Below are 27,030 nucleotides of genomic sequence, written 5' to 3'. Positions count from 1 at the left end.
GGCCACCCACGTGAGCTCGGCTCTGCGTGATCCGTCGGGGCGTCACGTGAGCTACAGCGGCCACGTGAGCACATTCTTCCCCGGGCTCCCGCAACATAGTTTTCTCTCCAAGTCAACATTCTCGCGTCACGGTCTTCCCCCGACCCAATGGAAGAGGACGATGAGGAAGCGCGGGCACTGCTGGAAGGCGGCCCCGATGAGGCTGGCAGAGGTGCCCCTGCCGTCTCGGCTGTCCCCGGAGCGCTGCCGGCCCTTTGCGACCCTAGTCGCCTGGCGCACCGGCTTTTGGTGCTTTTGCTGATGTGCTTCCTAGGCTTCGGTGAGCATCTGGCCTGATGGGGTGGGGTGGGGTGGGGTAGGGTGGGGCTGATAATCCAGAAATTTCTGATTTTCTCTGGGATCTCCGAGATCCGCACTGAGCTCAGAGCTGCCCCGCGGCCTCCGTGCAGCTTCTGATTTAAGCTCCTGAGCTTCCTTTTTTTCCCCTTTTCGGGACTCCATTGAAGCCTGTGGACGTTGCTAGCCCTTCGGCGTCTTGGAGGTGGAGGTCAGGGGACTGAGCTGGGCGAGTTTTGTCCCTCTCTTTTGCCCTCCAAGAAGTCCCGGAGGCTAGCAGCTCGCCCCCTGGGGCCATAGAGGTAAAGGAATTCCTATTTCTTAAAGCTCCTGTCGATATATTGTTAAGAAGGAATTCAGAAAGATTGAACTACCCACCTCTAAGCACTATCTCCCCCCCCCCCCCCCCCAATGACTAATACGTTAGCAGTCTGTTATGTTTCTCATCGTCTTTGGGTAAATACATCAATGTGTCTTGCTGATAGCTTCAGTGAGTAGATGTGTTCTCTTACTCTTCCGCTCAGCCACTAGTGAAGTAACCATACTGGACTCGTGGTAGGCTTGGCGGTATTTGGTTTGTTACGAAATCTGATGACTCCGCAAACAGTTTCTTGAGGTAATTTCTAAAACATCTGCTTGTATTCCTGCAACTGATGTATTCAGCAGCATTTTAATGTCAGTTTGGTATGGTATGGAGGTCACAATGTGTTTTTCAGGGCGCTCGCTAGAACCTGTGTAATCAACAAGTTTAGGAACATTATGGTGGATAACTTTATGCTGCTGCTGGAATATGTAAACAGGCATGAAGGATGCTTTGGGCTTAGTTTCTTTGCAACTCTTTGTTCACTCCTTCCCCCACACTTTGTGGAAAGATGATGCCTATCCAATAGCTTTATGCATGGCATAAATATAACTGATAGGCGTCCCTGTCAGTTAACTTACTTTAAATGTCAGTGCATGGGGCGCCTGGGTGGCTTAGTCAGTTAAGCATCTGCCTTCGGCTCAGGTCATGATCCCGGGGTCCTGGGATGGAGCTCCGCATTGGGCTCCCTGCTCATTGGGAAGCCTGCTTCACCCTCTCACACTCCCCTTGTTTGTGTTCCCTCTCTCACTGTCTTTCTCTGTCAAATAAATAAAATCTTAAAAAAAATATGAGTGCATGAATGTCAAACCTCTCTACATTTCTTTCTTACCCCCAACAGACATTATCATCATGTTTTAATCTTTTAGAACTCTGTTTTTTCAGTCCTGATGCTGTATTCACTACAGTATTTGATCTTGGGTATTCTGTTTGTAGAGCTAGATTATTGTTTCAAATATTCATTCAGAGTAGTTAAACTCTGTTCCTGTGCTCTCATGGTAAGTGGTGACCTCAGGTTACGTTATTAGGAAACTGCTGGGGATGTGTGTGAAATCTTTAGTGTGTGTGTGTTTTGGTAGCTTCAAATAAGGAAAATAGAGCTGCATGAAGATGCTAAAAAAAAAAAAAAAAAAAGACCTATGAAGCATAATGAAAGTGAAATGACAATTAGTTGTTGGATTAACTTTATTTAATTTTTATTATGTTCAGTTAGCCACTGTATAGTACATCATTAGTGTTTGATGTAGTGTTCAGTGATTCATTAGTTATGTATAACACCCAGTGCACATCACAACATGTGCCCTCCTTAATACCCGTCACCCTGTTACCCTCACCCCCCACTGCGCTCCCCTCTGAAACCCTCAGTTTGTTTCCTGGGGTCCATAGTCTCTCATGGTTTGTCTCCCTCTCTCATTTCTCCCCCTTCAGATTTCCCTCCCTTCCCCAATGGTCCTCCGTGCTATATCTTATGTTCCACATGTGAGTGAAACCATATGATAATTGTCTTTCTCTGCTTGACTGACTTCACTTAGCATAATCCCCTCCAGTTCTACCCATGTCAATGCAAATGGTGGGTATTCATCCTTTCTGATGGCTGAATAATATTCCATTGTATAAATGTACCACATCTTCTTTATCCATTCATCTGTTGAAGACATCTCAGCTCCTTCCACAGTTTGGCTATTGTGGACTTTGCTGCTATGAACATTGGGGTGCATGTGGCCCTTCTTCTCACTACATCTGTATCTTTGGGGTAAATACCTAGTAGTGCAATTGCTGGATCATCGGGTAGCTCTATTTTTAACATCTTGAGGAACCTCCATACTGTTTTCCAGAGTGGCTGTACCAGCTTGCATTCCCACCAATAGTGTAAGAGGGTTGCCCTTTCTCCACATCCTTGCCAACATTTGTTGTTTCCATTCTGATTGGTGTAAGGTGGTATCTCACTGTGGTTTTGATTTGTATTTCCATGATGGCTAATGATGTTGAGCATTTTTTCATATGTCTGTTAGCCATTTGCATGTCTTCTGCCCATTTTTTGACTGGCTTGTTTGTTTTTTGAGTGTTGAGTTTGAAAAGTTCTTTATAGATTTTGGATATCAGCCCTTTATCTGTAATGTCATTTGCAAATATCTTCTCCCATTCCGTGGGCTGCCTCTTAGTTTTGTTGACTGTTTCTTTTGCTGTGCAGAAGCTTTTTATCTTGATGAAGTCCCAAAAGTTCATTTTTGCTTTTGTTTCTCTTGCCTTTGGAGACGTGTCTTGAAAGAAGTTACTGTGGCTGATGTCGAAGAGGTTACTGCCTATGTTCTCCTCTAGGATTTTGATGGATTCCTGTCTCACATTGAGGTCTTTCATCCATTTTGAGTTTATCTTTGTGTATGGTGTAAGGGAATGGTCCAGTTTCACTCTTCTATATGTAGCTGTCCAATTTTCTCAGCACCATTTATTGAAGAGACTGTCTTTTTTCCATTGGATATTTTTTCCTGATTTGTGAAAGATTAGTTGACCATAGAGTTGAGGGTGCATTTCTGGAGTCTCTATTCTGTTCCATTGGTCTTTGTGTCTGTTTTTGTGCCAATACCATGCTGTCTTGGTGATCACAGCTTTGTAATATAGCTTGAAATCAGACAACGTGATGCCCCCAGCTTTGTTTTTCTTTTTCATCATTCCCTTGGTGGTTGGGGTCTTTTCTGGTTTCATACAAATTTTCGGATTGTTCGTTCCAGCTATTTGAAAAATGCCAATGGTATTTTAATAGGGATTGCATTGAAAGTGTAAATTGCTCTGGGCAGGATAGACATTTTAACAATGTTTATTCTTAATCTAGGTTCCCAGTATTTGCTGTATATGCACAAAAGTAATTTGTAAATGATTTGGCATGTTTTCTCTGCATTATTTGGCTACAACTTAGAAAATATTAGTGGAAGGGAGGTGGTCCCTGGGTGTCAGTCCTGGAGCGCCTCCTATAAACATTGAAAATCACCAATTCAATAATATTTGTAACCTGAAACTTCTATATGGGCAGTATTATCACTTATAAAATGTTTGCTCTTCCTTATCCTAGGCAGCTATTTTTGCTATGATAATCCTGCTGCCCTTCAGACTCAGGTTAAAAGGGTAAGTTGATTTTTTACTTTCTCTGGAGTAGGGATAGCTGTTGAGGGAGGCATCATCAGGTCTCAGATTGCCTAGTCTGAAATATTGTCCATTGAATCCATTTTAGCATCTGTAGTAAAATCCATATGTAGTAAGGAGTGTTCTTGAGTTGGAATGAGTGACCACAAAGAATTCATTTATAGCACTTGTGACTAGTGTTTTACACTTTAAATAATTGCTATTTCCACAGAATTACCAAAAAGTATTAGCAGATTTTTGTTTGCAATTCACTTTCCAATTGTGTCATCATCTGAATGACAAATGATTCTGTAGGATAGCTTTTTGCTTTTTTAAATATGTCTTTTTTATTGTTCTTCCATTTTTTAAATGTGAATGCTGACTGCTGAGGATTCTCCATGTCAGTATTTTTAGTCTGGTTTTGTAAAAATACATTTGATATTTATAGTTTCTTGTGTATTTAGATAGTTTTTGCTTTTTAAGGTTTTTACCTTTGGACAGGAAGAAACAGATTGGCCCTTCACATTCTAGAATGAAAGGGAAAGAAGGTAGGATTTAGTGGGGGGGACGTAGGGATGGGCTAAGATTATCTTTTGCCATGTGGGGGGAACACCAATGCACATGGTATAATGGGAATAAGAATGTAGAAGATACAGGTAGGTGCAGAGGGAGATGGTTCCAGTAATGGGGGCTCTAAATTGATCCTGGACTCCATGAAGCCTCTGAAAAGCATGTGGACCCAGGAAGTTCCCAGGGATCCCAGGTGTGACCATTTTTCTGGGGCAGGGGCCATAGCTGTCATGAAATTCTCAAAGCATTTAGTGACCACAAATGATTAAGAAACTCCTGTCCTACACAAAAAGAATGTTTTGATTTGTTGCTAAACTTAACTGTTTGGAAAAAAATAGTTTTATTTTCTTCCCATATAGGATATGCACGTGAATACGACGAAATTCATGCTGCTGTATGCCTGGTATTCTTGGCCCAATGTAGTTTTGTGTTTTTTTGGTGGCTTTTTGATAGACCGAGTATTTGGAATACGGTAAGCTTGAAAAACATCTCACCTATGGGTAAAATATTATTAGGAAAGCACAGAACTAGATTAAGGTATTTCTATAAAGAACTGAATAAAACTCTGTATGACTGTAATAATCTACATTAGTTTTTTTTTTTTTTTTTATGGTTTTTATATATTCCTGGAATTGGCTTTTGAAACTTGGTTGGTATTTCAGTTAAGGTTGGGACTAGTAAATGCTATTCATGGAATATGGTAACTCAGTTATCTAAAAGTGTAAATAATGTCCTCACTTGGGATCAGGCAAACCAGGGTCTGAATCCCATTGCTGCCACTTACTGAACATCCTATTCTGAGCTGTTCCTAGCTTCCTGAGCTTTAGTTTCTTTGTTGGTAAAGTATGGTAATAATTCTTGCCTTACAAGGTAGTTACAAGGATTGAAAGAGATAGATGTATAGTATTTGGCACATATATAGTATTTATCTCTCTCAGCCCCAGTGAGATTTTCTCTTTCTACCCTTGGGCATTGAACTTTTTGTGGCCACTTCTGTGAGATGCTGAGGGAGGAATAACATTATAAGCTTTGTCATTTTTTATCCTTATGGTTGTGTATGTATTGTTAGTGGAGACTTAAAGAGGGATGCAGTCAGGGAATATTTTCAGAAGGCAGAGGGAAAAATGATGAAGCATCTTCCAGTCATGTCTGATGGAAAAGGATTGAAGAAACTGAAAGTGTTTAGACCCAGGGACTTAAAAATTTTGAAGGGTTAAGTATAAAAGAGGAATTAAATTTATTTTGCTTGGTCTGAAGGGATGGAATTAGCTTGAAACTTCAGCGGGGCAGATTCTACTTAGTATGATGAAGACTTCGCTTGGTCAGTTTGATGAGGGGCTATGATTTGCCTTGGGACCACATGAAGTTTTCTAGTTGCTAGAGAACATTTCAGTAGAATGAGGGATGGCCATTTCATAAGGATCTTGAGAGGGATTTGAGTTTCAGAAGTATGGTTTACTCGTAGAATCTTTAAGGACTCTTTTAATACTGGCGTTTTATTACTCTGGGGAAACATTAATCAGATATTTGAAGTATAGAATGTGTGAGTAGGCAGATAACTTGGTTGATATTTGTCCTTTTAAAAATAGTTATTATGCTAAGTGAAATACAAAGACAAATACCATATGATTTCACTCATATGTGGAATCTAAAAACAAAACAAAAGAATAAGCAAAAAGCAGAATCTGACCTATAAATATACAGAATAAACTGATGGTTGCTAGAGGAAAGGGGATATGGGGATGGGCAAAATGGTTGAAGGGGAGTGGGGAAATATAGGCTTCCAGTTATGGAATGAACGAGTCACGGGAATACAAGGCACAGCACAGGGAATATAGGTAATGAAATTGTAATAGTGTTGTATGATGACAGATGGCACCTACACTTGTGGTGAACATAGCATAGCGTATAAACTTGTCAAATAACTATGTTGTGTACTTGAAAGTATTATAACACTGTATCAACTATAGTAAAAAAAAAAACCCAAAATCAATAAAATAAAAAGTTTTTAGTTATCGGGAATTATAACCACTTAAAATTATTTAATCTTGGAATAAATTCTAAACTCTTAATAGTAATTTTATAAAGAGTGTCCATGCGCATGCTGGGAAAGGGCAGAAGGAGAGAGAGAGCACCTCCAGCAGACTCCCCACCGAGCTCGGAGCCTGATGTCAGGCTCCGTCTCACCACACTGAGATCATGATGAGCTGAAACCAAGAGTTGGATGCTTAACTGACTGAGCCACCCAGGCGCCCCAAGAATGTCAGTTTTTGAGTGGGAACCCTGGGAACTTCTTGAAGATTATTTAACAAGTTTTGTTTGTTTAAGAAATGATAATGGTTTAAGCTAAAATATGCCATTACTGAAGCCTCTGGAATCCCCTCAGAAGTGAGGACTTCTACAGATTAACGTTTAGCCTGGGAAAGCTGCTGCCTTTAGAGGCAGACCGGCACTTCATTTTTCTTTCCTTGGAGGGAATATATAGGGGTCAAAGACCGAAGTCTAGGGGTCAAAGACTGAGGTCTAGGGGTCAAAGAAGACTAAAGAATTACTGAAGGATTTGGTGACATAGTCTTAATTCATTCTCTCTCTCTCTCTCTCTCTCTCTCTCACAGATGGGGCACCATTATTTTTAGCTGCTTTGTTTGCATTGGACAGGTAAGAAAGTCCAAAACATTCATTGATTATGTAACAGCGACTTTTGAATTCTTGTCTGATTCCACCAGCAAAAATGTGTTTATTGAATGCCTGACTTAATTAAGCAGGGTCCACAAATGCCCAGGTAGCATAATGTATAGTCCATTTTAAGCCTTGAGATAGATGAACATTATATTTAAATTTCACAGATTTACTAAGAAGGAATGTTAAAACTATTATAGAAGTTATGATTCATTGTAAGTTACTTATTTCTCTTGAATACTTTTTAAGTTTACTTTTTCATTGATTCTACATTTATATTCTACATTGTAGGTGATTTTTGCTCTGGGTGGAATATTTAATGCTTTTTGGCTGATGGAATTTGGAAGGTTTGTGTTTGGGTAAGTTATACATAATTTCATTCATCCTAATATATTATTGTTTACCTATCAATTTATTAAAGATTCACAAAAATATATTGCTGTCTCTTCTGGAGAATTAACCTCAAATCCTTGAAATCTAGCTATATACACAAGACTGTTTGTTGTCTTACTTTTCCTTTAAAGTAAGCAACAATTTTGAGTGGTCATAGTTAACTCCATTTGGGGTTTGAATATTAAGTAGTTCTCCAAAAATATTTTTCCTGGGTGTTTTTTGTTGTTGTTGTTGTATTGAAGGTTGATTTAAACCTCATTTAGAAAAGTGTAGACCAACCATTTCTAGGTTGGTGATTTATGGACGTTTTGCTCTTACTTAGTGGATAATGTACAGGTCCTTTTGAACCCTGTTAAAGAGGCTTGAATGAGGGCACCTGGGTGGCTCAGTTGGTTAAGCGACTGCCTTCTGCTCAGGTCATGATCCTGGAGTCCCGGGATCGAGTCCTACATCGGGCTCCCTGCTCAGCAGGGAGTCTGCTTCTCCCTCTGACCCTCCTCCCTCTCATGCTCTCTGTCTCTCATTCTCTCTCTCGCAAATAAGTAAAACCTTAAAAAAAAAAAAAAATAAAGAGGCTTGAATGAGCAAAATACCAATAGACTGATGATTCTTCATGAATTTCAGTGTCTGTTCAGTAAGTCCATTCTGAGTCCAGCCTTGGGCTTCCTGCCCTGAGAAATGCAGATGACATAACTTATTTAAGCTTTTTTATAAGTACTAGGGACATGTAAACATATATGATACACCCTAAAAAATGCTCTAAGTGAGAGAGAAGGAAACAAAATGTATATAACAATATGAAAGGGATCCAGGGATGGAGGGGTGGTCAGAAAAGACCAGAAATGGTCTTGACATCAGTATAGGGTTTGGATTAGTAGAAGAGAAGGGGAGTATTTTTGGATTAGGACAGAGTGAGGAGGGCTCAGTGTTAGGATATGGAGGAGAATCTCCTGACTGAAGGCCTAGAGGAGGAATGGTCAATATGTAGAACTTACAGAATGAAAGTTAAAATCCAGGAAGTAGGAAAATGTGGAATATGAAAGGTATTGGGCTGAAAAATGTGAATTTTATGTTTCCACAAAGTATGAACCATTCTTCCCACATGAACATTTTATATAGCATAGGTGGTGATTTAACCCAGATTCCTTTTATTATAGGTCATGGTTATATACCACAATCCCCAAAACTTAGCAGTGTCATGCAGCTGTTACGGTGTGCTTGTGGAGTTTTTGGGTCAGGAATTTGAAAAGGGTACAGCGTGGATGGCTTGTCTGTGCACCAGATGTCTGGAGCCTCAACTCAAAAGATTCATGGAAGGTTGGGTGCGGAAATCATCTGAAAGCTTGTTGAATCATATGTCTCGTTCTGGGGTTGGGACAACTTGAAGACTAGCGCTGCTGGATGGAGTGCCTAAATGTGGCCTCTCTGTGTGGCTTGGCTTTCTCATAGCATGGTGTACTGAGGGTAGTTGGACTTCTTACAAGATGGCTCAAGGCTTCAAGTGTGAATGTTTGAGTGAAAAGGCAGATTTCAGCTTTGATTACACAGCACCACTTCCACAAGATTACATTGATTGAAGCAGTCTCAATCCCACCTAGAGTCGGGGGGTGGGACATAGATCCCACCTTTTGATAGGAGGGGTGTCAAAATTTTAACTGTGGTATTTCTGTAAAAGCAGTAATTTTTCTTCTTTTTCTCATTTTTAGGATTGGTGGGGAGTCCTTAGCAGTTGCCCAGAATACATATGCTGTGAGTTGGTTTAAAGGCAAAGAATTAAACTTGGTATTTGGACTCCAACTTAGCATGGCTAGAATTGTAAGTATGACAAACCTAATGAAGCCAAACAGGAAGTAAGAGATTTAATCTTGTAATTATCTCTTAAAAATAATGGGATGAAGTGTGTTTTTGTTTGCTGTATTAGGTATTGATTTTTTTATGTATATCTGTTGACCATAGTATAGCATTTACCTTATTACTTTAAGGCATTTTTAACCTTATTTCACTTAGGAAACAGTCTAAAAAGACTAATTGAGCTTTCATTAGTTCAAAGAATCTGAGCATTGGGAGGGATCTTACAGGCTTTTTCATCTGATTTCTTTGCGCATCCCTGGTATGAAAGTCTTCCAGACTCTGCTTGCACATTTCTAGTGATCGGAAGCTCACCGTGCGTGTGATAGGACAGCTCCTGTACTTCAGCTAGCTTTATGAAGTGCAGCCTCACATAGAGATGAAATCTGCCTCCACAAGTAGCTTTTTCTCATTGCTCCCACTTGTGCCCTCCAGTTAACATTTGTCTCCTCTTTCATGTGCCAGCACTTTGCTTATAAAGACAGCTTTTAAGTTCTTCATCAGACATGCTCATTTCCTGTGGTTGTCTAAGCCATATGACATGGGTTTCAGTTCCCTGGTCAGTGTGCCCCACCTTTCTGGGCTTACTGCAGGTGCTCAGTACTTTTCCCCAGCATTTGGAACCTGGAAGTGTTGGTGGTATTTCAGGTTTGGTCTGATAGAGGGTACTCAGGGTAACAACATTATACTTTTATTAATGCAACCTGTGAGATGTTTGGCCATCCCAAACCCTGTTAGATTTTTTTTCCTCATAAACTGTGAATAGAGGTTTTTTATTTTTTTTACTATTTATTTATTTATTTATTTTAAAAAATATTTTATTTATTTATTTTGACAGAGAGAGAGACAGCGAGAGAGAGACAGTGAGAGAGGGAACACAAGCAGGGGGAATGGCAGAGGGAGAAGCAGGCTTCCCGCTGAGCAGGGAGCCCGATATGGGGCTCGATCCCAGGACCCTGGGATCATGACCTGAGCCAAAGGCAGATGCTTAACAACTGAGCCACCCAGGCGCCCCGAATAGAGGTTTTTTTTTTTTTTTTAAAGATTTTATTTATTTGACAGAGAGAGGCAGTGAGAGAGGGAACACAAGCAGGGGGAGTGGGAGAGGGAGAAGCAGGCTTCCCGCGGAGCAGGGAGCCCGATGCGGGGCTCGATCCCAGGACCCTGAGATCATGACCTGAGCCGAAGGCAGACGCTTAACGACTGAGCCACCCAGGCGCCCCCCGAATAGAGGTTTTTTTAAAAAAAATCCTTGCCATTGAAAATCAAGGTTCCAAAGACTAGTTAATGGCCTGAAAATGCTTGTAACGTATTCTTAGGGAAGAAGAAATCCAGTACAAAAAGTTTTTTTTTTTTTTTTTAAAGATTTTATTTATTTATTTGAGACAGAGAGAATGAGAGAGAGAGAGCACATGAGAGGGGGGAGGGTCAGAGGCAGAAGCAGGCTCCCTGCCGAGCAGGGAGCTCGATGCGGGACTCGATCCAGGGACTCCAGGATCATGACCTGAGCCGAAGGCAGTCGCTTAACCAACTGAGCCACCCAGGCGCCCAGTACAAAAAGTTTTTAAAGTACTATTTCATTATATAAAATATATAATGTATAATTGTAATCTATATGACACTTTTGTGATTTTTATACACGTAGGTTCTTTCTAATTTTTCAACCATTATAGATAGCGCTATTGTGTGACACTATAAAACTTGTCTGCATCTCTGATTGTTTCCTGAAGCTAGATCGCCAGGAATGGAATTGAGTCAAGAGGATTTGTTAGGGTTTCTTACGACAGTAGTCTCATATTATCCTCTCAGCGATGTTTACATCCCCATCTGTGGGATATGAAAGGATCATTTTTATTATAGCTTTGATAGTAGAGACTATTATTGCTTAAAAAATCATTTTTGATTGGAAACACCTAAATATGACTTTAATTTGTAATTCTTAGCTAGTATGGTTTTGCATATTGTCTAAATTTTATCCACAAGGATATTCTGAGTACCTCATTATGTATCTTGTGCAAGTCAAGATATGTCTGTGGCAGTTTGTGGGTCTCATTGTCTAGTAACTTATTGAAGAAGGAAATAAGATGTAATCTTGTTGACGTCATTGTAGCTACTGGTGGATTCTTTTCTGTGTGGTCACAAATTAGCTCTAATCCATTGAGCTGCGTTCTGAAAGCCCTTGAAAGCCCTAAGTTTTTAGGAAGGAATCTCAGCAGCTTCGAGGATGCAGGGTGGAGGTCACTGGGGTGATGGGAGGACCTGAGGAGGAGGTAGAGTGAGCTGGACCTCAAGCAACCACCTCTTCTTCAGCCAGGGCGGCTCAGCTTTGACCTGATTTCTGTGCTTAGGGTCTTTGTAAGACACATGAGACCAAAGGATTCCATTACAGAGCTGCTGGGGTAGATGGAGTTTCAGTGTTTTTGCACTTTCCTTGTCCCTGTGCATATTCAGAATGGTCAATAGAGATTCTGGCTTTACCTCTACATGATTTTTCTGTAGCCTGAGCTGTGAGTTTGTCTATTTTGGACAGTTGACCTGTTACCATTACACCTTTAGGCAGTGGACTTCTCACTTACGATTTATATCTTCCTGGGGGTTGGAAGTCCAGCACCCTTTTGATTGTCATTTGTAATTTGTTACTTTTAAACTCATTATTTCAATGAATATTTATTGAGGACTTGCTAAGTCATGTCATGTTAGGCATTTTAGAATTAAAGGATTTTTAAGGCAACATCCCTGTCTTTGAGAAGCTTTTATTTTCAATGATAGTGAGGAAAGTTATCAGTAGGTCTCCATTTATACCTTATTGCTCATTTGAGTAAAGCCATAGGTTAATATTTTGTAAGAAATAGCTGTGTGAAATGTGCTCCTATGTTTGCTGTGAGAATATTGTTGAGGACGTGTTCATTTGTCAGTCTTTAGTGTCTGACCTGTCAGTAATAGTATTTAGCACAGTTGACATTCCCCCTACCTTGATTTCTTCTCTTGGGTTCCAGGACACTACAGTCTTAGAGAAGTTTCCCTCTTGCCTTTCTGTTTACTCCTTTGGCCTATTTTGCTAGTTCCATCTCAGTCTTTTGAACTTGTAAATGTCGGGGTGCCCTAGGGCATGGTTATTGAACATCTTCTCTTTTCTTTTGACACTTAGCTCCTTGGTGATCTTATCTAGTTTTGAAGTTTTAAATAGTATATCTTTGCTCCTGAATTTGTATCACTTGTCCAGGCCTTTCTCCTGAATTCCCCATCCCTATAATGCAGCTTCCTACTTGACATTTCCACTTGGATGTCTAGTAGGCACATCAGACCTGACATGGCCAAAAGCCAGCTCTTGATTTTCTACCTCTGGCCCCCCAAACCAGCTTATGCTGTAGTTTTCTCATCCTCAGTTACAGGCAACTCTTTTCTTCCATTTGCTCAGGCAAAACCTTAGGTGTCATCTTAAATTACTCCTCCCCCCGCCACAACATGTGTCTTCCATTTCAAGTCCTGTTACCTTTATCATCAAAATATATCCATATTCTAGGGGCGCCTGGGTGGCTCAGTCGTCGGCCATCGGCCTTCGGCTCAGGTCATGATCCCAGGGTCCTGCGATCGAGCCCCGCATCGGGCTCCCTGCTCGGCGGGGAGCCTGCTTCTCCCTTTCCCTCTGCCTGCTACTCCCCCTGCTTGTGCTCTCTCTCTTTCTCTGTCAAATAAATAAATTAAAAAATATGACCATTTCTCACCATGCCCTCTGCTAGCCACTTTCATCCAAGACCCATCATCTCCGTTCTGGATTTTTGCAGTAGCCCCCTCATGCATGTCCTCGCTTCTGCCTTTATCCCTGCTTACAGTCTCTTTTGAATATAGCAGCCAGAGCAAATCTGTTAAAATGTATGGAGTCCTGCCACTTCCATATGCTTCTTCGCTTCCCATCTCACAAAGAATAAAAGCCAGAAGTCCATATTATTACCTGTAGCCTGCTTCCCCGCCATTTCCTCTCCAGGGGTCGCATCTCATGTTCTGGTTTCTTCCTTTACACCGTTCCAGACTCTGCCGTCCCTGCTGTTCCTTGAGCACGCCGCCGTATGCACTCTCAGGGCCTGTGCACCAGCTGTTCCTTCTGCCTCAGGGCTCTGTCCTTCCCCCAGATCACCTCGTGGCTAGCCTCCTTCATGTTTTTACTCAAAGGCACAATCTCTGTGAGGCCTCCACCCCTTTATGTTCTCCTTCCCTGCTTTTTTTTTTCTTATTTTTAAAAGTACTTACCACAATTTAATATTTCTTCTTTTCTTCTACTCCATTGAAATGTAGGCTTTATGAAAGCTGGAGATTTTTCTGTTTTGTTCTTTGTTATATTCCCAGTACCTAGAACAGTGACTGGTTCAATGAGGGCTCAATAATTGCTGAATGAATAAGTGAATGAGGATATTATCTTCTGTAACTTTTATTGTCTTCTTATGGATAGGATGAATTTTTTTTTAAGATGTAAGTATAAGCAAAGGCTGTGCGTCTTCTGAGTGAAAGTTTATTTTATTCTTAGGTACGCTGTGAATTTTGTCACTCGTTTCGTTTTTGCTTTTGTTGCTAGAAAGTTCTAAATGTACTGTGCTGTTTTCAATACTAGCATTTTCTATAAATTAGGATTTTTTTGTGTGTGTGGGTGCAGTAATCTTATCTGTGGCTTTATCTTAGTTTGTTAGTTTTTTCCGAGAGTGTTTTTTAAAAAAATGTATCTCTTGTTTAATCTGGATCCTGTTATACCTGTTTCTACTAGCTACCTCACATCCTTTATTGAATAAGGCAGAGTATATATAAATGAAATGTTTTTTCCTTCTCTTTCAGGGAAGTACGGTAAACATGAATCTCATGGGATGGCTGTATTCTAAGGTTGAAGCTTCGTTGGGTTCTGCTGGTCACACAACCCTTGGGGTCACACTTATGATTGGTTAGTGGATCCTGATGTCCCTTGTTTTGTATCTTCTGAAAGCATGTCATAGGAAGTATTGTGGCAGAGAGGAAAGAACACTGGAATCAGGGTTAGACCACTTTGGTTATAGTTTTGCCTGAACAGTTCACAAGTTCTTGGACAAGCTAACTAGAAATAGTGAATCTTTTACCCGGTTTGTGTTACTATTTCCATTTCCTTAAAATGGAGGATTTTGTCCCACCTTGTCTACTTCAGCGTTGTCATGATAAGCAAATAAGAGATTGTGTTTGAAAATTCTGAAAACCGAGACTTTAGACATGTAAGGTGTTACTAGTCTATAGCAGAGGGATAATTATTTCCTTTTGATCAAATTCAATTAGTATACCTATGGAGCTAAGATGTTACAGAAGCTAGAGGTGATATGATGTTGTAGGAAATCCACTAAGTTGGGAGTCAGGAGTCTGGGTTCTAGTCCTGGCTCTAACTAGTTCTGTCATCTTGGACAAGGAAGTTAACCTCTGTGTCTTAGTTTTCTGTAAAATTTCAGGTGTTTGACTAAAAGTGTATAGGTCCCTTCTGGCCCTAAGTTCTGTTAGGTAAGACTTGGTTGTGCTGGTTGCTGGGTGGATCACTGAGAAACATATGAGGCCTTCTGGAGTTCCCACCTGTGCTTTTCTCTGAGCAGTGGATTTTTGTAACTGAGCCCCCACGGTAGGTAAAAGGACCACTTGCAGAGCCCTACAAAGACCTGTGGGATGGTGAGTTGAACATTCTGTGCCATCTTTTATTCCTTATAATTCCTTGGTATAGTTTGGTAGAGGGCAGTGGAGAGGAAATCTTGAACAGGTAACCTGTATCTAGAGCTTTCTCCTTTCCTCCCTGACCTCGCAAATCCCTTGCCTTATTTAAAACCTCTTTTTCTTACTCTTAGATGCTCTTCAGTATTCCTTCCAGTCCTCTCCACAATGGAGAATTTGGGAATTTTAAAGAATTTTAGCACCAGAAAAGATCTGTGCCATCAAGTCAAAGCCTCTAATTTTACAGATGGAGAAGTTGAAGCCCTGAGAGGTTAAGTTCTGTGTTCAGCATCATTCAGCTTGTGGCAGAAGTAGAACCCACATCTGCTGACTTTTATTTTAGCAATTTTCAGCTAGGCCACATTATGAAATTAAAGATTCATGTTTTTACTGAGCTTCTTTTAAAAATCTTGAGAAGTGTAAACTTTATTTACTCTTTATCCTGATTTGCTTTAATGATACGAGATCAGCATTAGTGAGTAATGCTGATTACACAAAGGAAAGAGAGCCTGGCTGGGCTGTGCTGTGAGAGGGTGGGGCTCTTTGGGCTGCTAAAGGGTAGGAGCAAGGGTTACAGACTTCGGGAAGGAATCAAGAGGAAGATTTGATGATCACAGAATCAGACTTTGCTTTTATAATTTTTTTCCCTCTAGCATCTGTCAATAATCAGTGCTTAGACTTAGTTAAGAAATTAGTACAGATTTGCTAGCAGGTCATCCACTTTCTTAAAGTCTGTATTTGCATTACAAGACTAGACTAGTATGTTCTAGTCTTTTCCCTCTAGTCTCGAACCTTCTACTGGGAAATAATATAGTAAGAGTGACTGTTGTTTGTTGAGTACTTATCACATGCTGTTTCTTTTCTTCTGTCCTGATTTAGTAATTGTAGGATTTTCTTAAATGTGTCTAGATGCCAACCATTTCATTTGCTAAGTTTTCTGCTGTTAGTGTAAGGTACTGCCTCTTGGGAACCTTCAGTCGTTCTCTTTTAAAAATCTCTCGGGCACCTGGGTGGCTCAGTTGGTTAAGCGACTGCCTTCGGCTCAGGTCCATGATCCTGGAGTCCCAGGATCGAGGCCCGCATTGGGCTCCCTGCTCGGCAGGGAGTCTGCTTCTCCCTCTGACCCTCCCCCCTCTCATGTGCTCTCTCTCTCTCTCTCATTCTCTCTCAAATAAATAAATAAAATCTTAAAAAAAAATCTCTCTCTCTCTTTTTTATTATAGGGGGTATAACATGTATTCTTTCACTAATCTGTGCCTTGGTTCTCGCTTACTTGGATCAGAGAGCAGAGAGAATCCTTCATAAAGCACAAGGAAAAACAGGTAGGTCTAAATTCAAATAAAGTGGGGCTTTGGGAAATTGCAGACCTTTGAAGGTAATTTCAATGAGATAAGTTCCTAATGTAGTGTTGTAAGCCCAGTGAGGCTTAATGCATGTTTTTTTATCTTTTATTTTCCAGTCTGTTTCTACTTGTCTAAATTTTAAGTTTTCCCAGAAGCTATGTTCCAGTAATTTACTGAGAAAAGTATTTTGTACACTGAATGCAAAGTTTAATCACATGATAAAAGAAAAATAATCTTGACCTAGGTATGAAAAATTATGCTGATAGCTTCTTCCCTTTCTTTTCAAGGTGAAGTTATTAAGTTAACTGATGTAAAGGACTTTTCCTTACCCCTGTGGCTGATATTTATCATCTGCGTCTGTTACTATGTGGCAGTGTTCCCTTTTATCGGACTCGGGAAGTGAGTATTCTCGTGCATCCCATTTTTCTTGACTAAATTATAGTGAGAATTTAATCACACAAATGTAATTTTTTTTAGCTATAAATCTTGCTTTTCTGGTTATAGTTTATATTTTCACAGGAATTATTTTACATCCTGGTATATAACTGATTTTCTTAGCTTAAGGTTTAGTATTTGGCTTAATACTTTCATTATTTTTTTGATGAAATACCTAATAGTTTTTTATTCATAATATGGATTTATTTTAATGCTTTGAATTGGATTAGTATTCTTTTGTATTTCCTCTTTATTCTTTCGTTTGGAAGCCTATTCTTGAGAATGGAAACAGTGCTTTGGCTCATTTTGCCTGGGCACATTTCCATTTGCTAGGACTATAATTATGCTAGGGTTCAAAATCAAATTCTTTTTTGTGTTATCACTAACCTCTCCCTTTCCACTGGCAGCTGCTTGAAGTGTGTGAGTGTGTTTATAGGGGTGTGTCTTTGTTATCAGAATCTTTAAATTCAGACTGTTTTCAGTAATTTGAAATGAACTCTAGGTATTATCTTGCAAAGAACTTATCCAGTCCCACTTTAAGGAAAAGAAGCACTCTTAACGTCATGTAGTATTTCATTTGGTTTTCTGAAAAGTTATGTGTACTGTTTGCTGTTTATTTAAAATGGAAAAAATCAGGGTACCTGGGTGGTTCAGTCAGTTAAGCGTCTGTCTTCAGCTCAGGTCATGATCCCAGGGTCCTGGCATCGAGCCCTGCATCAGGCTCCATGCTTAGCGGGAGCCTGCCTCTCCCATTCCCTCTGTCCTTCCCCTCTGCTCTTGGCTCTCTGTGTCCCTCTCTCTCTCTCTCAAATAAATAAATAAGTAAAATCTTTTAAGAAATAATAAAATGAAAAAAATCAACATCAGTGTATTTTATTTAGTGAAATATTTACATAAACCCTAAAGCTTTAGCGCCAGTTGTTTAAAGGTGACGGTTAAATAAGGTGGGAAAACAGTATCAAGAAGGAAAAGTTGACTAAATTTAAGAGTTATTTTTATTTAGTTTTATTTTGCCTTTAATTATTAAAAACAGAGTAGTTCACTCTAACGTGCTTATTTCTTTCTCTCTCTCTCTTTATTTTAGAGTTTTCTTTATAGAAAAATTTGGATTTTCTTCCCAGGCAGCAAGTGCTATTAACAGGTATTTCATTAATTCTCTGAGTGCTTATTTGTGCACAGTGTGGGTCTTTAATTATAACCAAATGTTCTGAGACAAAAAAGACATGTGACTTAACATCCATAGTATGAAACCAAGATTATATTGGTGCTTGATCCTGAGAGACCATCTTTGCATTAATGGAAAACTGAAGAAACCTTGGACTACTCTTTAATCTTTAAATTTCTGTTTACTGATGACCATTTTAGAAGAATGCTACATTAAATGAGCTAGGATTTGCTTTGCCTAATGGTTTTAGGGACTTTTTGGATTTTTTTTTTTTTTTTTTTTGGTAGCTGTGATACATTTCATTAAATATCTTTTATATTCTCTGGGCAGTGTTGTATATGTCATATCAGCTCCCATGTCCCCGATATTTGGGCTCCTCGTGGATAAAACAGGAAAGAACATCATCTGGGTTCTTTGTGCTGTGGTGACCACTCTTGCTGCCCATGTCATGCTGGCCTTCACGCTGTGGAACCCTTGGATTGCTATGGTAATGTCACTGTGGATGCTTGCAGAGCACAGGGCTTCAGGGAGGACTCTGTAAAGTGCACGTCAGGAGCCACACTCCCCTCTTCTGATAGCAGAGCTCGTGCCAGTGGGAAAAACAATGTCTTGATTGCAGTTTCTACAAAAGAACTATTTTTAAAGTAAATAAATGTTAATTATTAATGAATAAGGTATCTTTAATTGTATTTGGCTTATTTAATACAGTAATCTCATTGCTGAAATTGAATTTGAAATAAAGTAGTCTTATAAAAGCCATAATGCTTATTAGTTCCATTTATTTTCCTCTACTTCTTTAAAAAATTCTTCCATCGTGGGTGGCAAAAAAAAAAAAAAGTCTATCAGCCCAGGATTCATGATTTTGCATTCTTTTGTCTTTGACCCTTAGAAGGTTAAAAAGTGATAATGAATTCATCAGGTTTTTGTTCTTTAGAATGTCATTTTATTTTTATTTATTTATCTTAGAATTTTTTATTTATTCATTTGAGACAGAGAGATACAGAGAGAGAGAGAGGGCAGGAGCAGTGGGGAGAGGCAGAGAAAGAGGGAGAAGCAGACTCTCTGCCGAGCAGGGAGCCTGACATGGGGCTCGATCCCAGGAGATCATGACCTTAGCCCAAGGCAGACGCTTAACCATCTGAGCCACCCAAGTGCGCCTAGAATGTCATTTTAAAGACCACAGGCTTAAGTGCTGCATTTCTTACCTATTAACAAAAGAATATCTTGGGCATAGATGTTTGTTCTACACTTAGTGAGATTTCTGTAGGACTGATTCCTGGAAGTATAAATGCTATAGCAGAGGCTTTGCACATTTAACATCTTAACAGACATTATGAAACTTTTCTAAGAAGTTCTTACCCATTTATAGTTTTACCAATAATACGCAAATGTGTGTTTTTAGTATCCTAGCCATGTTGGGCGTTGGGCCTATTTCAGTCTTTGCCAATATGATACGTGCAGATGATCTTATTTAAACTTAAATCATAAAGTTTCTTTTTTAACTAAAGAAAAAGTCAGCATTAGGTGATAGTTTTTTGCGCTGCCCTCCGGTTAGGTGTTGATGACCCTAGGTCACACTGTTGGCGTGATGTTGCCTTGATTACTTAATTTGTAGTTAATAAATATTGGAAAATTAGCTTGCCTGAAACATTGGTAGTAACTTTTGCAAAATAGCTTTAGTTTCTTGTTTAGTCTTTGATTGTACCCTGGGCCCAGTCAGTTACATGTGCATATAATATAAAATGGTTAAGACAGTGTGTGTGTATTTTGTCACGAGAGGGATACCATTAAGGTCAGGACTTTTTTGTGTCAAACATGAGTTTTAGCATAATTGCAATAAAATTTGCATGAATGTTCATATATTTGCTATTATGCCACTCTGGCTAGTCTGCATCAAAGGAAAATCACCTTTTGGTTAATGTTAAGACTTCGCCCCTTTTCTGCGTCACTTTCTGCAGTGTCTGCTGGGACTCTCCTATTCGTTGCTTGCCTGTGCATTGTGGCCAATGGTGGCGTTCGTGGTTCCTGAACATCAACTGGGAACTGCATATGGCTTGTAAGTGTTTACACCATCATGTCTCTCTCTGCTCTAGCAATTTAATTATCATATAAAACTCCAGGTCTCCTGAATCTAGTCATCTTCAGGCTTCTGGGACAGCTCTGAGCCTGGAAACCACCAGAAAATCAGTTAACCTATTTGTGATATTATTGTGGCGACCGAAATGCTCCAAGCCTCCAGGAAGAGAGCTGGTGTTAAGCTAACCCCGAAGAAGTGATTTCTGACCTTGCCATTGACTGCCTGTTTATCTGAGGGCTTCTTAGTGAGAAGTTGGGTTTTGGTGTCTGGCCCGAAGGGCAAAAGGGGGAAACTGCACCCATGGTTGGTATTCACTTAGCTCTTACTTTCATTCCACAGGAAAATGTAGAGCTTATATTGCACTTAATAAGACAGGCTCCCTTACCTTTGAGCATAACATCTAGTAGCAGAAACAGTCATGGAATGAAAATACCTATTCAGGTCGTCCCTAGTTAAAAACACCTTTTAACGCTAATAGTATGTCGTTTATAGATACTGATATTTAAAGTGAATTGTTACTGTGAGCAGTAACTGTAAAAAGATAAACAGGGGGGCTGGCAGGAGTTTTTGGAAGTACCAAGAGGACTAACACTTAAACGGGAGAGTAAAGAGCAGCAGGGATGATCTGTGGGTGCATCAGCCCCTTCTTCTGTCTCAGCTTCTTTGTTTTTGGTCCTGCTATCCCTGGGCTCATGTAGCCCATGCAAAAAGAATGGTGTGTAAATAATTTTTAGTGCTTTTTGAAAATAATGTGAGTAGTGTTTTTATTTTTAAATGCCAATCAATAAAGATTTATCTAAGTTTTACTTCGTAATTATGATTACATAATTGTGTGAAGACTTTAGAAATTGAGGGGCGCCTGGATGACTCAGTCATTAAGCGTCTGCCTTCAGCTCAGGTCGTGATCCCAGGGTCCTGGGATCTAGCCCACATTGGGCTCCCTGCTTGGCGGGAAGCCTGCTTCTCCCTCTCCCACTCCCCCTGCTTGTGTTCCCTCTCTCTCTGTGTCTCTCTCTGTCAAATAAATGAATAAAATCTTAAAAAAAAAAAAAGATTTCTGAAATTGAAATGTGTTTTTGTATTTCTTGAATTGTAGCATGCAGTCCATTCAGAATCTTGGGTTGGCGATCATTTCCATCATTGCTGGCATGATATTGGATACTCGGGGCTATTTGTTTTTAGAAGTTTTCTTCATTGCCTGTGTTTCTTGTAAGTATGTGATGTGGCTACATTCAGTTTTTTTGAATGTGTAACAAACTCTTTTCATTTATACTTTTAGGTTTAGGTTTGTTGTTATTGTTCCCTTTTTTCCTCTTTTAAACCAAATCCCTAAGATGTATCTCTCAGATTTGACTATTTCTTAGTCTGTGCATCAGAGTTTCCCACCTGGTGGCTTTCTGGTTCTCTGAGGATTTACAGGCATTTTTTTAGGAGATTCCTATTTTTAAAAGTAGTAGTAGAGGGGCGCCTGGGTGGCTCAGTTGGTTAAGCGACTGCCTTCGGCTCAGGTCATGATCCCGGAGTCCTGGGATCGAGTCCCACATCGGGCTCCCGGCTCAGCGGGGAGCCTGCTTCTCCCTCTGACCCTATCCCCTCTCATGCTGTTTCTCTCTCTCTCTCAAATAAATAAATAAAATCTTTAAAAAATAAAAATAAAAAAATAGAAGTAGTAGTAGAATCTGCTTCATATTCTATTTTAAATATTTATGGCTTTTAGAAAACATTATTCTCTTTATAAAGTGAAACCATTTTATTTTTTTTATTTTTTAAATTTTTTTTTATTTTTAAAGATTTTATTTATTTATTTGAGAGAGAGAGAATGAGAGAGAGTACATGAGAGGGGGGAGGGTCAGAGGGAGAAGCAGACTCCCTGCCGAGCAGGGAGCCCGATGTGGGACTCGATCCCGGGACTCCAGGATCACGACCTGAGCCGAAGGCAGTCGCTTAACCAACTGAGCCACCCAGGCGCCCAAAGTGAAACCATTTTAAAGGGTGGTGAGTGTGTCCCTCATGTGAAGTGTGGACATTGGTATGATTCAGGTGTGAGTGCTCATGGTTTATTCATTAGGCAACTTTAAATTACTTTTATTCTTGGTCCTGTTATTTAATGTTTACCTGTAATGGTTTATTGGTTAAAAATAGGAAGTATTAGGAAATTGTTGAAAACTACAAAAATTAGCATTTTTCCTCCAGTAGGCTTCACCATATAGATAGTTGTGTTCATCTGAAAAAAAATCTTATATAACATATCAAGATGTCTTTTATGCTTTAACTTGTGTTTAAAATGGCAAACCCCAGTGATGATTTAATCATTTACATTTACAGGGATAAAAGACAATTTATACTTGAAATGTGGTATTTGTAGATAATTGTTATGAGATGCCTGAATGCATTTTATTATCTCATAATTTTAGAAGCAAGCACATCAAATTTTAAAAATATATTATTTGTTTTTAAAAAGTGGGTCATGTAGATTCAAAATACTAGGTCATGAAAGTGTTTTTGTTTTTGATGCTGCAACATGTGGTTTAATTTCAGTCCACAATTCCATATATATTTGGTTCTTAAACCAAACACTATGCCATTTAAAAATGTTTTTGTTGCCATATTAACTTAAAGTAAATTTAGTGTGCCTTACTTGTTAAGGAAGCCTTGACTTTCTGAGTTTTTCACTGGCTCTGGGCTTCTGGGAGTCACGATGACCACAGTCTAATGTTGGGTTAATTTGTAAAATGAACAATGGTGTTTTCAGACTTAAAATCCTCAAAGGATTATTTCTGTTTGGTTCTCTGTAAAAAGATAAACAGTCAGGGGGCTGGCAGGAGTTTTTGGAAGTACCAAGAGGACTAACACTTAAACGGGAGAGTAAAGAGCAGCAGGGATGATCTGTGGGTGCATCAACCCCTTCTTCTGTCTCAGCTTCTTTGTTTCTGGTCCTGCTATCCCTGGGCTCATGTAGCCCATGCAAAAAGAGTGGTGTGTAAATAATTTTTAGTGCTTTTTGGAAAATAATGTGAGTAGTGTTTTTATTTTTAAATGCCAATCAATAAAGATTTATCTAAGTTTTACTTCGTAATTATGATTACATAGGAATCATTGGGAAGAAGTACATGTTTTTAAGGACCCTGTGTTTTTTTCACTTCCAGTGTCACTTTTATCTGTGGTCTTACTTTATGTGGTGAATCGTGCCCGAGGTAAGTAGAATTCAGACATTTTCTTCTTAAACCACTCTGGATCATCTTGTGGGGTCCCTGGATTGTCTGCATTCTTCTTTAGAGGCCAGTGCTTTAGTTCGTGTAATGATGACATTCAGTTCCATAGTGATGGAAACACATTTCATTATGTAACATACAATTATGTATTTTGGAACTTCAGATTTATTAAAATTGTTGTCTTGTTCTTTCTGGCCAGTTCAACTTAAGTTTTGTAATATAAAATTTTAGACGTTCTTTTTATGTTAGCATAAAGAAGTATGGCATTTTTATAATAACCTAAAGCCATTACTGTGTTATTGTCTCATGTTTTAAAAAAATAAGTAAACAGATTTATAGTTATAGTTTGCATTTTAAGGTTGAAAGTGTTTGATACAGAATGAGGTGTTACAGATTTTTTTCTTTTGCTAGTGTATTTGTACTTTTTTCTTTCTTCTGTATAAGATTTTGATGTTAGCCTTATTAATTTTTCTAAGTAGCTTGCCCCTAAAGGTTGTTATGTACTTAGTAAAATGTATATACTTGCTGTTTAAGTGATTTTAGGTCATTTCCTTTAATTTCTCTTAATTTTCACTATTATTAAATATTAATAGAGTGTCCCAGTTAATAAGATGTAAAGCAGTACATAAGTCCAAACTTAAAAAATGCTCACATTAAGGACTGATTATTTGTATTTGTATCATATAAAGATTCTTAAAAACCAGTTTTTTCCCTTGGGATGGTCCCAGGAGATAAACTATTTCTTTCTCATCTTCCATAGCTTTTTCTGTTACTTTAAGGTATACCAGTGCAAGTGTGTGTGTGTGTGTGAATTTTACTTTTAATAGTTGTGTAGAAAAGGTTCTATGCTTATTTGTGTTTTAGGGGGGAACCTAAATTATTCTGCAAGACAAAGGGAAGAAATAAAACTTTCTCATGCTGAGTAAGTATTAAAAGAGAAAAGTTATCTTCTTTTGCAGATCTCTAACATTAGCATTTTATTTCAAAGTATTAGGTTTGGACTTTTAAGAAATTAATCTTCTTGGGGCGCCTGGGTGGCTCAGTCGTTAAGCGCCTGCCTTCGGCTCAGGTCATGGTCCCAGCGTCCTGGGATCGAGCCCCGCATCGGGCTCCCTGCTCCGTGGGAAGCCTGCTTCTCTCTCTCCCGTTCCCCCTGCTTGTGTTTCCTCTCTTGCTGTGTCTCTCCCTGTCAAATGAATAAATAAAATCTTTAAAAAAAAAAAAAAAAGAAAAAAGAAATTAATCTTCTTGAGATTCGAGAGCTAGCGATTATCTTGGAACACCATAACAAAATTCTTGTTTAGAAAATTTAAATAGGATGTATATCAAGGGTTAAAGTGAAGGGGGAAAATAATTGGGTTTTAAATTGCTTTCTGAGAGAAAGCGAGACCCGTAGTATTTGTAATTTATTAGAGGAAAGGTCTTTGTCCTAAGCTTCTGTGCTGGGCTTACCCTTCCATTCTCTGATCTTTTCATTTTCTTAACTATTTGAGATAATTTTTCATCTTCTCCTGGTACTAACATTCTGTGTTCTCTGACTCACTTGAAACAAATTAAGTATATAGTGTGGTATTAAGTTAAACTTATTTTTTCCATGAGTGTATGCTAAAACGTAATAGTGTTTCTATTTCCTGTTATGATTTCTGATTTTTTAGATATACAGTTTTTTACGATTTAAAAAATTTATTTGTAAATATATACTATGTAACTATAAGTTTTGTGAATTTTGTATAGGTTAAAATCTTGCAGAACAAAGCATTTTTTGGGAGGTGATTCTTGGCCATTTCAAATTTCCTTTTAACATAGTAATTCTAGAAATACATCTTGAGAAGATAATCAGAAGTGTTACAAGTTTTAAGTATCTTTATGAGAGGCTTACGTCAAAAAATTGGAAACAACTTGAATATATCTATGTATAATATGTTGTTAAAATCATGTCTGAGGATTTTAAAAGTCAGAAATAGTTCCTCCCTGCACCAAGTCAGAGGTACTTACCATGCCACATGTTAAGTAGACAAAAGATTAAAATGCAAATGTAATATCCTAATTTTGTTCAAGAAAAAGTATGCAGGCACATGTATTTTTTACTTACTTTCTTGTATATAATAGAAGAAATACTGAAAGGAAAAACCCCAAATACTAACAATTCCATTTGAATGGTAAGGTTACAGGCATACCTTTTCCTTTGTTTTTCTATATTTTCCAGATCTTCTATGTTGATCTTAATGTTACTTTTACAATCAAGAGGATTTAAGAGATTATCAGCAAAGTGTGCAACCTTTAATATGTGGTAGTACATGCTTTGCAATGCTAATGGTTTTTATATTGTAAACCAGATGAGGCCTCCTGTTTTTCCCTTTTTGATAATTCATTGCATTGTGTTTTGCAGATGAGAAGCTTAAATGACTGTGTCATGAGAATGGGCTGCACACATCATTGGTTTGAAAACCTCACTTTTTTTTTTTAAATTTTAATCTAGAATTTAGTCAGGAAAAATAATGGTCTGGAAATATATATTTATATTTCAAAAGCACCTATTTCAAAGTATATTTGTAAGGACTATTTTAGCTTGTGTCTTATGTACTGTGTATTGCTAAAGAATTCTACTTTGGAGTAGGCTCCAAATCAGTGAAGTTTAGAAAGTTTCTCTGGAATATGCAGGTGAATTTCAGTAAGGACAGTAAATAATGGAAAACTTGGATCTTGTATTGAGATAATTTTCAGAAGGTGTTTCTTAAGGATATCTTTGGCTTTTTTTTTTTAATCTTAAATTAAGCAAAAAAACTTTTGAAGGTGTAGAAGGGATATTTTATACAGAATAAACAATGGCATTTTAATAGGCATTCCCTGTTTTTATAGGGAATATTTGAAAGATATTTTTTATGCAGTTTCTTCGTTTTCACAAATAGCAGATTGTATTCTGCTATCTTTAGTTATGAGAAGTTGCCGAGCAGTGACCCTTTTGAGCTTCTTTATCTCTCCATTACTGAGGACCTTGATAACTTAGGGATTAATTTTATAGTACAAACTTTCTGTACACTTTTTTCTTACAGTCTAATTAATTACTAAAAAGTGTCCTTTAAATTATGATAGTTGCATATCTACATGGATAAAAACACTGCAGAAGGAATACTCGATGTCTTCTAAAACTTTTGATTTTTAAAAGAATATTAAAATACTGATTTTAACTCTTATTTATTTGGAAGACTGTTTCTGTAAGAAAATTGAAGTTGGAATAAAGAAAATTTGCCTTTGAAAGTCAGTGGAGTACCTTTTTCTCCAGAGTAGAACCTAAGTAACATTTATGTTTTCCAAATTAAATAAAATACAATTATAAAATTTCTTTTGACAAACTTAAAAACTTTTTAATTGACTTAGTCTTAGCATATTACATATTAAAGTCAAGGACTTTTTCATGTTTTGCTCTCCAGGAGTATGCAGATATTTTAGACAACTGTTAAACTGTTGTATTTAGCTAATTGTATTGTTCAAAATACAGGACATAACACTGTATGCTTGAAAGTTCTGGACCAGATTGAAAGTACATTCCTTACTCAGGTCAAGTTTATTTATATCCATTTTTCTGATTGACAGTTTATTGTGTCATTATTCAGTTGTTCTTTCGGCTTTGACGGCCATGTGACTGTTGTAGCCCAGATTATTATTATTTTTTTTATTTTTTTATTTTTTTTTTAAAGATTTTATTTATTTATTTGACAGAGAGAGAGACACAGCGAGAGAGGGAACACAAGCAGGGAGAGTGGGAGAAGAAGCAGGCTTCCCGTGGA

General features: G+C 38.5%; 1 protein-coding gene across 3 annotated transcripts; it reads left to right on the top strand.

The window, feature by feature from the left end:
• Positions 1-56: 56 nt before the first annotated feature.
• On the top strand, positions 57-26,952 carry MFSD1 (major facilitator superfamily domain containing 1). Of its 3 annotated transcripts, XM_044915025.1 has the most exons (16): positions 57-319; positions 3,765-3,817; positions 4,744-4,856; positions 7,000-7,042; positions 7,355-7,422; positions 9,163-9,271; positions 14,129-14,231; positions 16,234-16,332; positions 16,641-16,752; positions 17,873-17,929; positions 18,284-18,440; positions 19,912-20,009; positions 21,127-21,239; positions 23,177-23,224; positions 24,107-24,164; positions 25,632-26,952. In XM_044915025.1, the coding sequence occupies exons 1-16, from the start codon at positions 148-150 to the stop codon at positions 25,633-25,635; spliced, it is 1,407 nt and encodes a 468-aa protein (XP_044770960.1). In that variant the 5' UTR covers positions 57-147; the 3' UTR covers positions 25,636-26,952. The 3 variants fall into 3 exon arrangements, with proteins under 3 accessions (XP_044770960.1, XP_044770962.1, XP_044770965.1); XM_044915027.1 differs by lacking the exon at positions 25,632-26,952 and having other exon boundaries at positions 24,107-24,168; XM_044915030.1 differs by lacking the exons at positions 4,744-4,856; positions 25,632-26,952 and having other exon boundaries at positions 3,769-3,817; positions 24,107-24,168.
• Positions 26,953-27,030: the final 78 nt, after the last annotated feature.

This window comes from Neomonachus schauinslandi, chromosome 1 (assembly GCF_002201575.2).
Source record: "Neomonachus schauinslandi chromosome 1, ASM220157v2, whole genome shotgun sequence".
Taxonomy (NCBI): domain Eukaryota; kingdom Metazoa; phylum Chordata; class Mammalia; order Carnivora; family Phocidae; genus Neomonachus; species Neomonachus schauinslandi.
This window is presented reverse-complemented; position numbering and strand designations above follow the sequence as displayed.

Coding starts and splice junctions, on each gene's coding strand:
- MFSD1 (XM_044915025.1), top strand. CDS start 148: ATGGAAGAGGACGATGAGGAAGCGCGGGCACTGCTGGAAGGCGGCCCC. Junction 7,423..9,162: donor TTTGGAAGGTTTGTGTTTGG/GTAAGTTATACA, acceptor TCTCATTTTTAG/GATTGGTGGGGAGTCCTTAG. Junction 21,240..23,176: donor CTTCATTGCCTGTGTTTCTT/GTAAGTATGTGA, acceptor TTTCACTTCCAG/TGTCACTTTTATCTGTGGTC.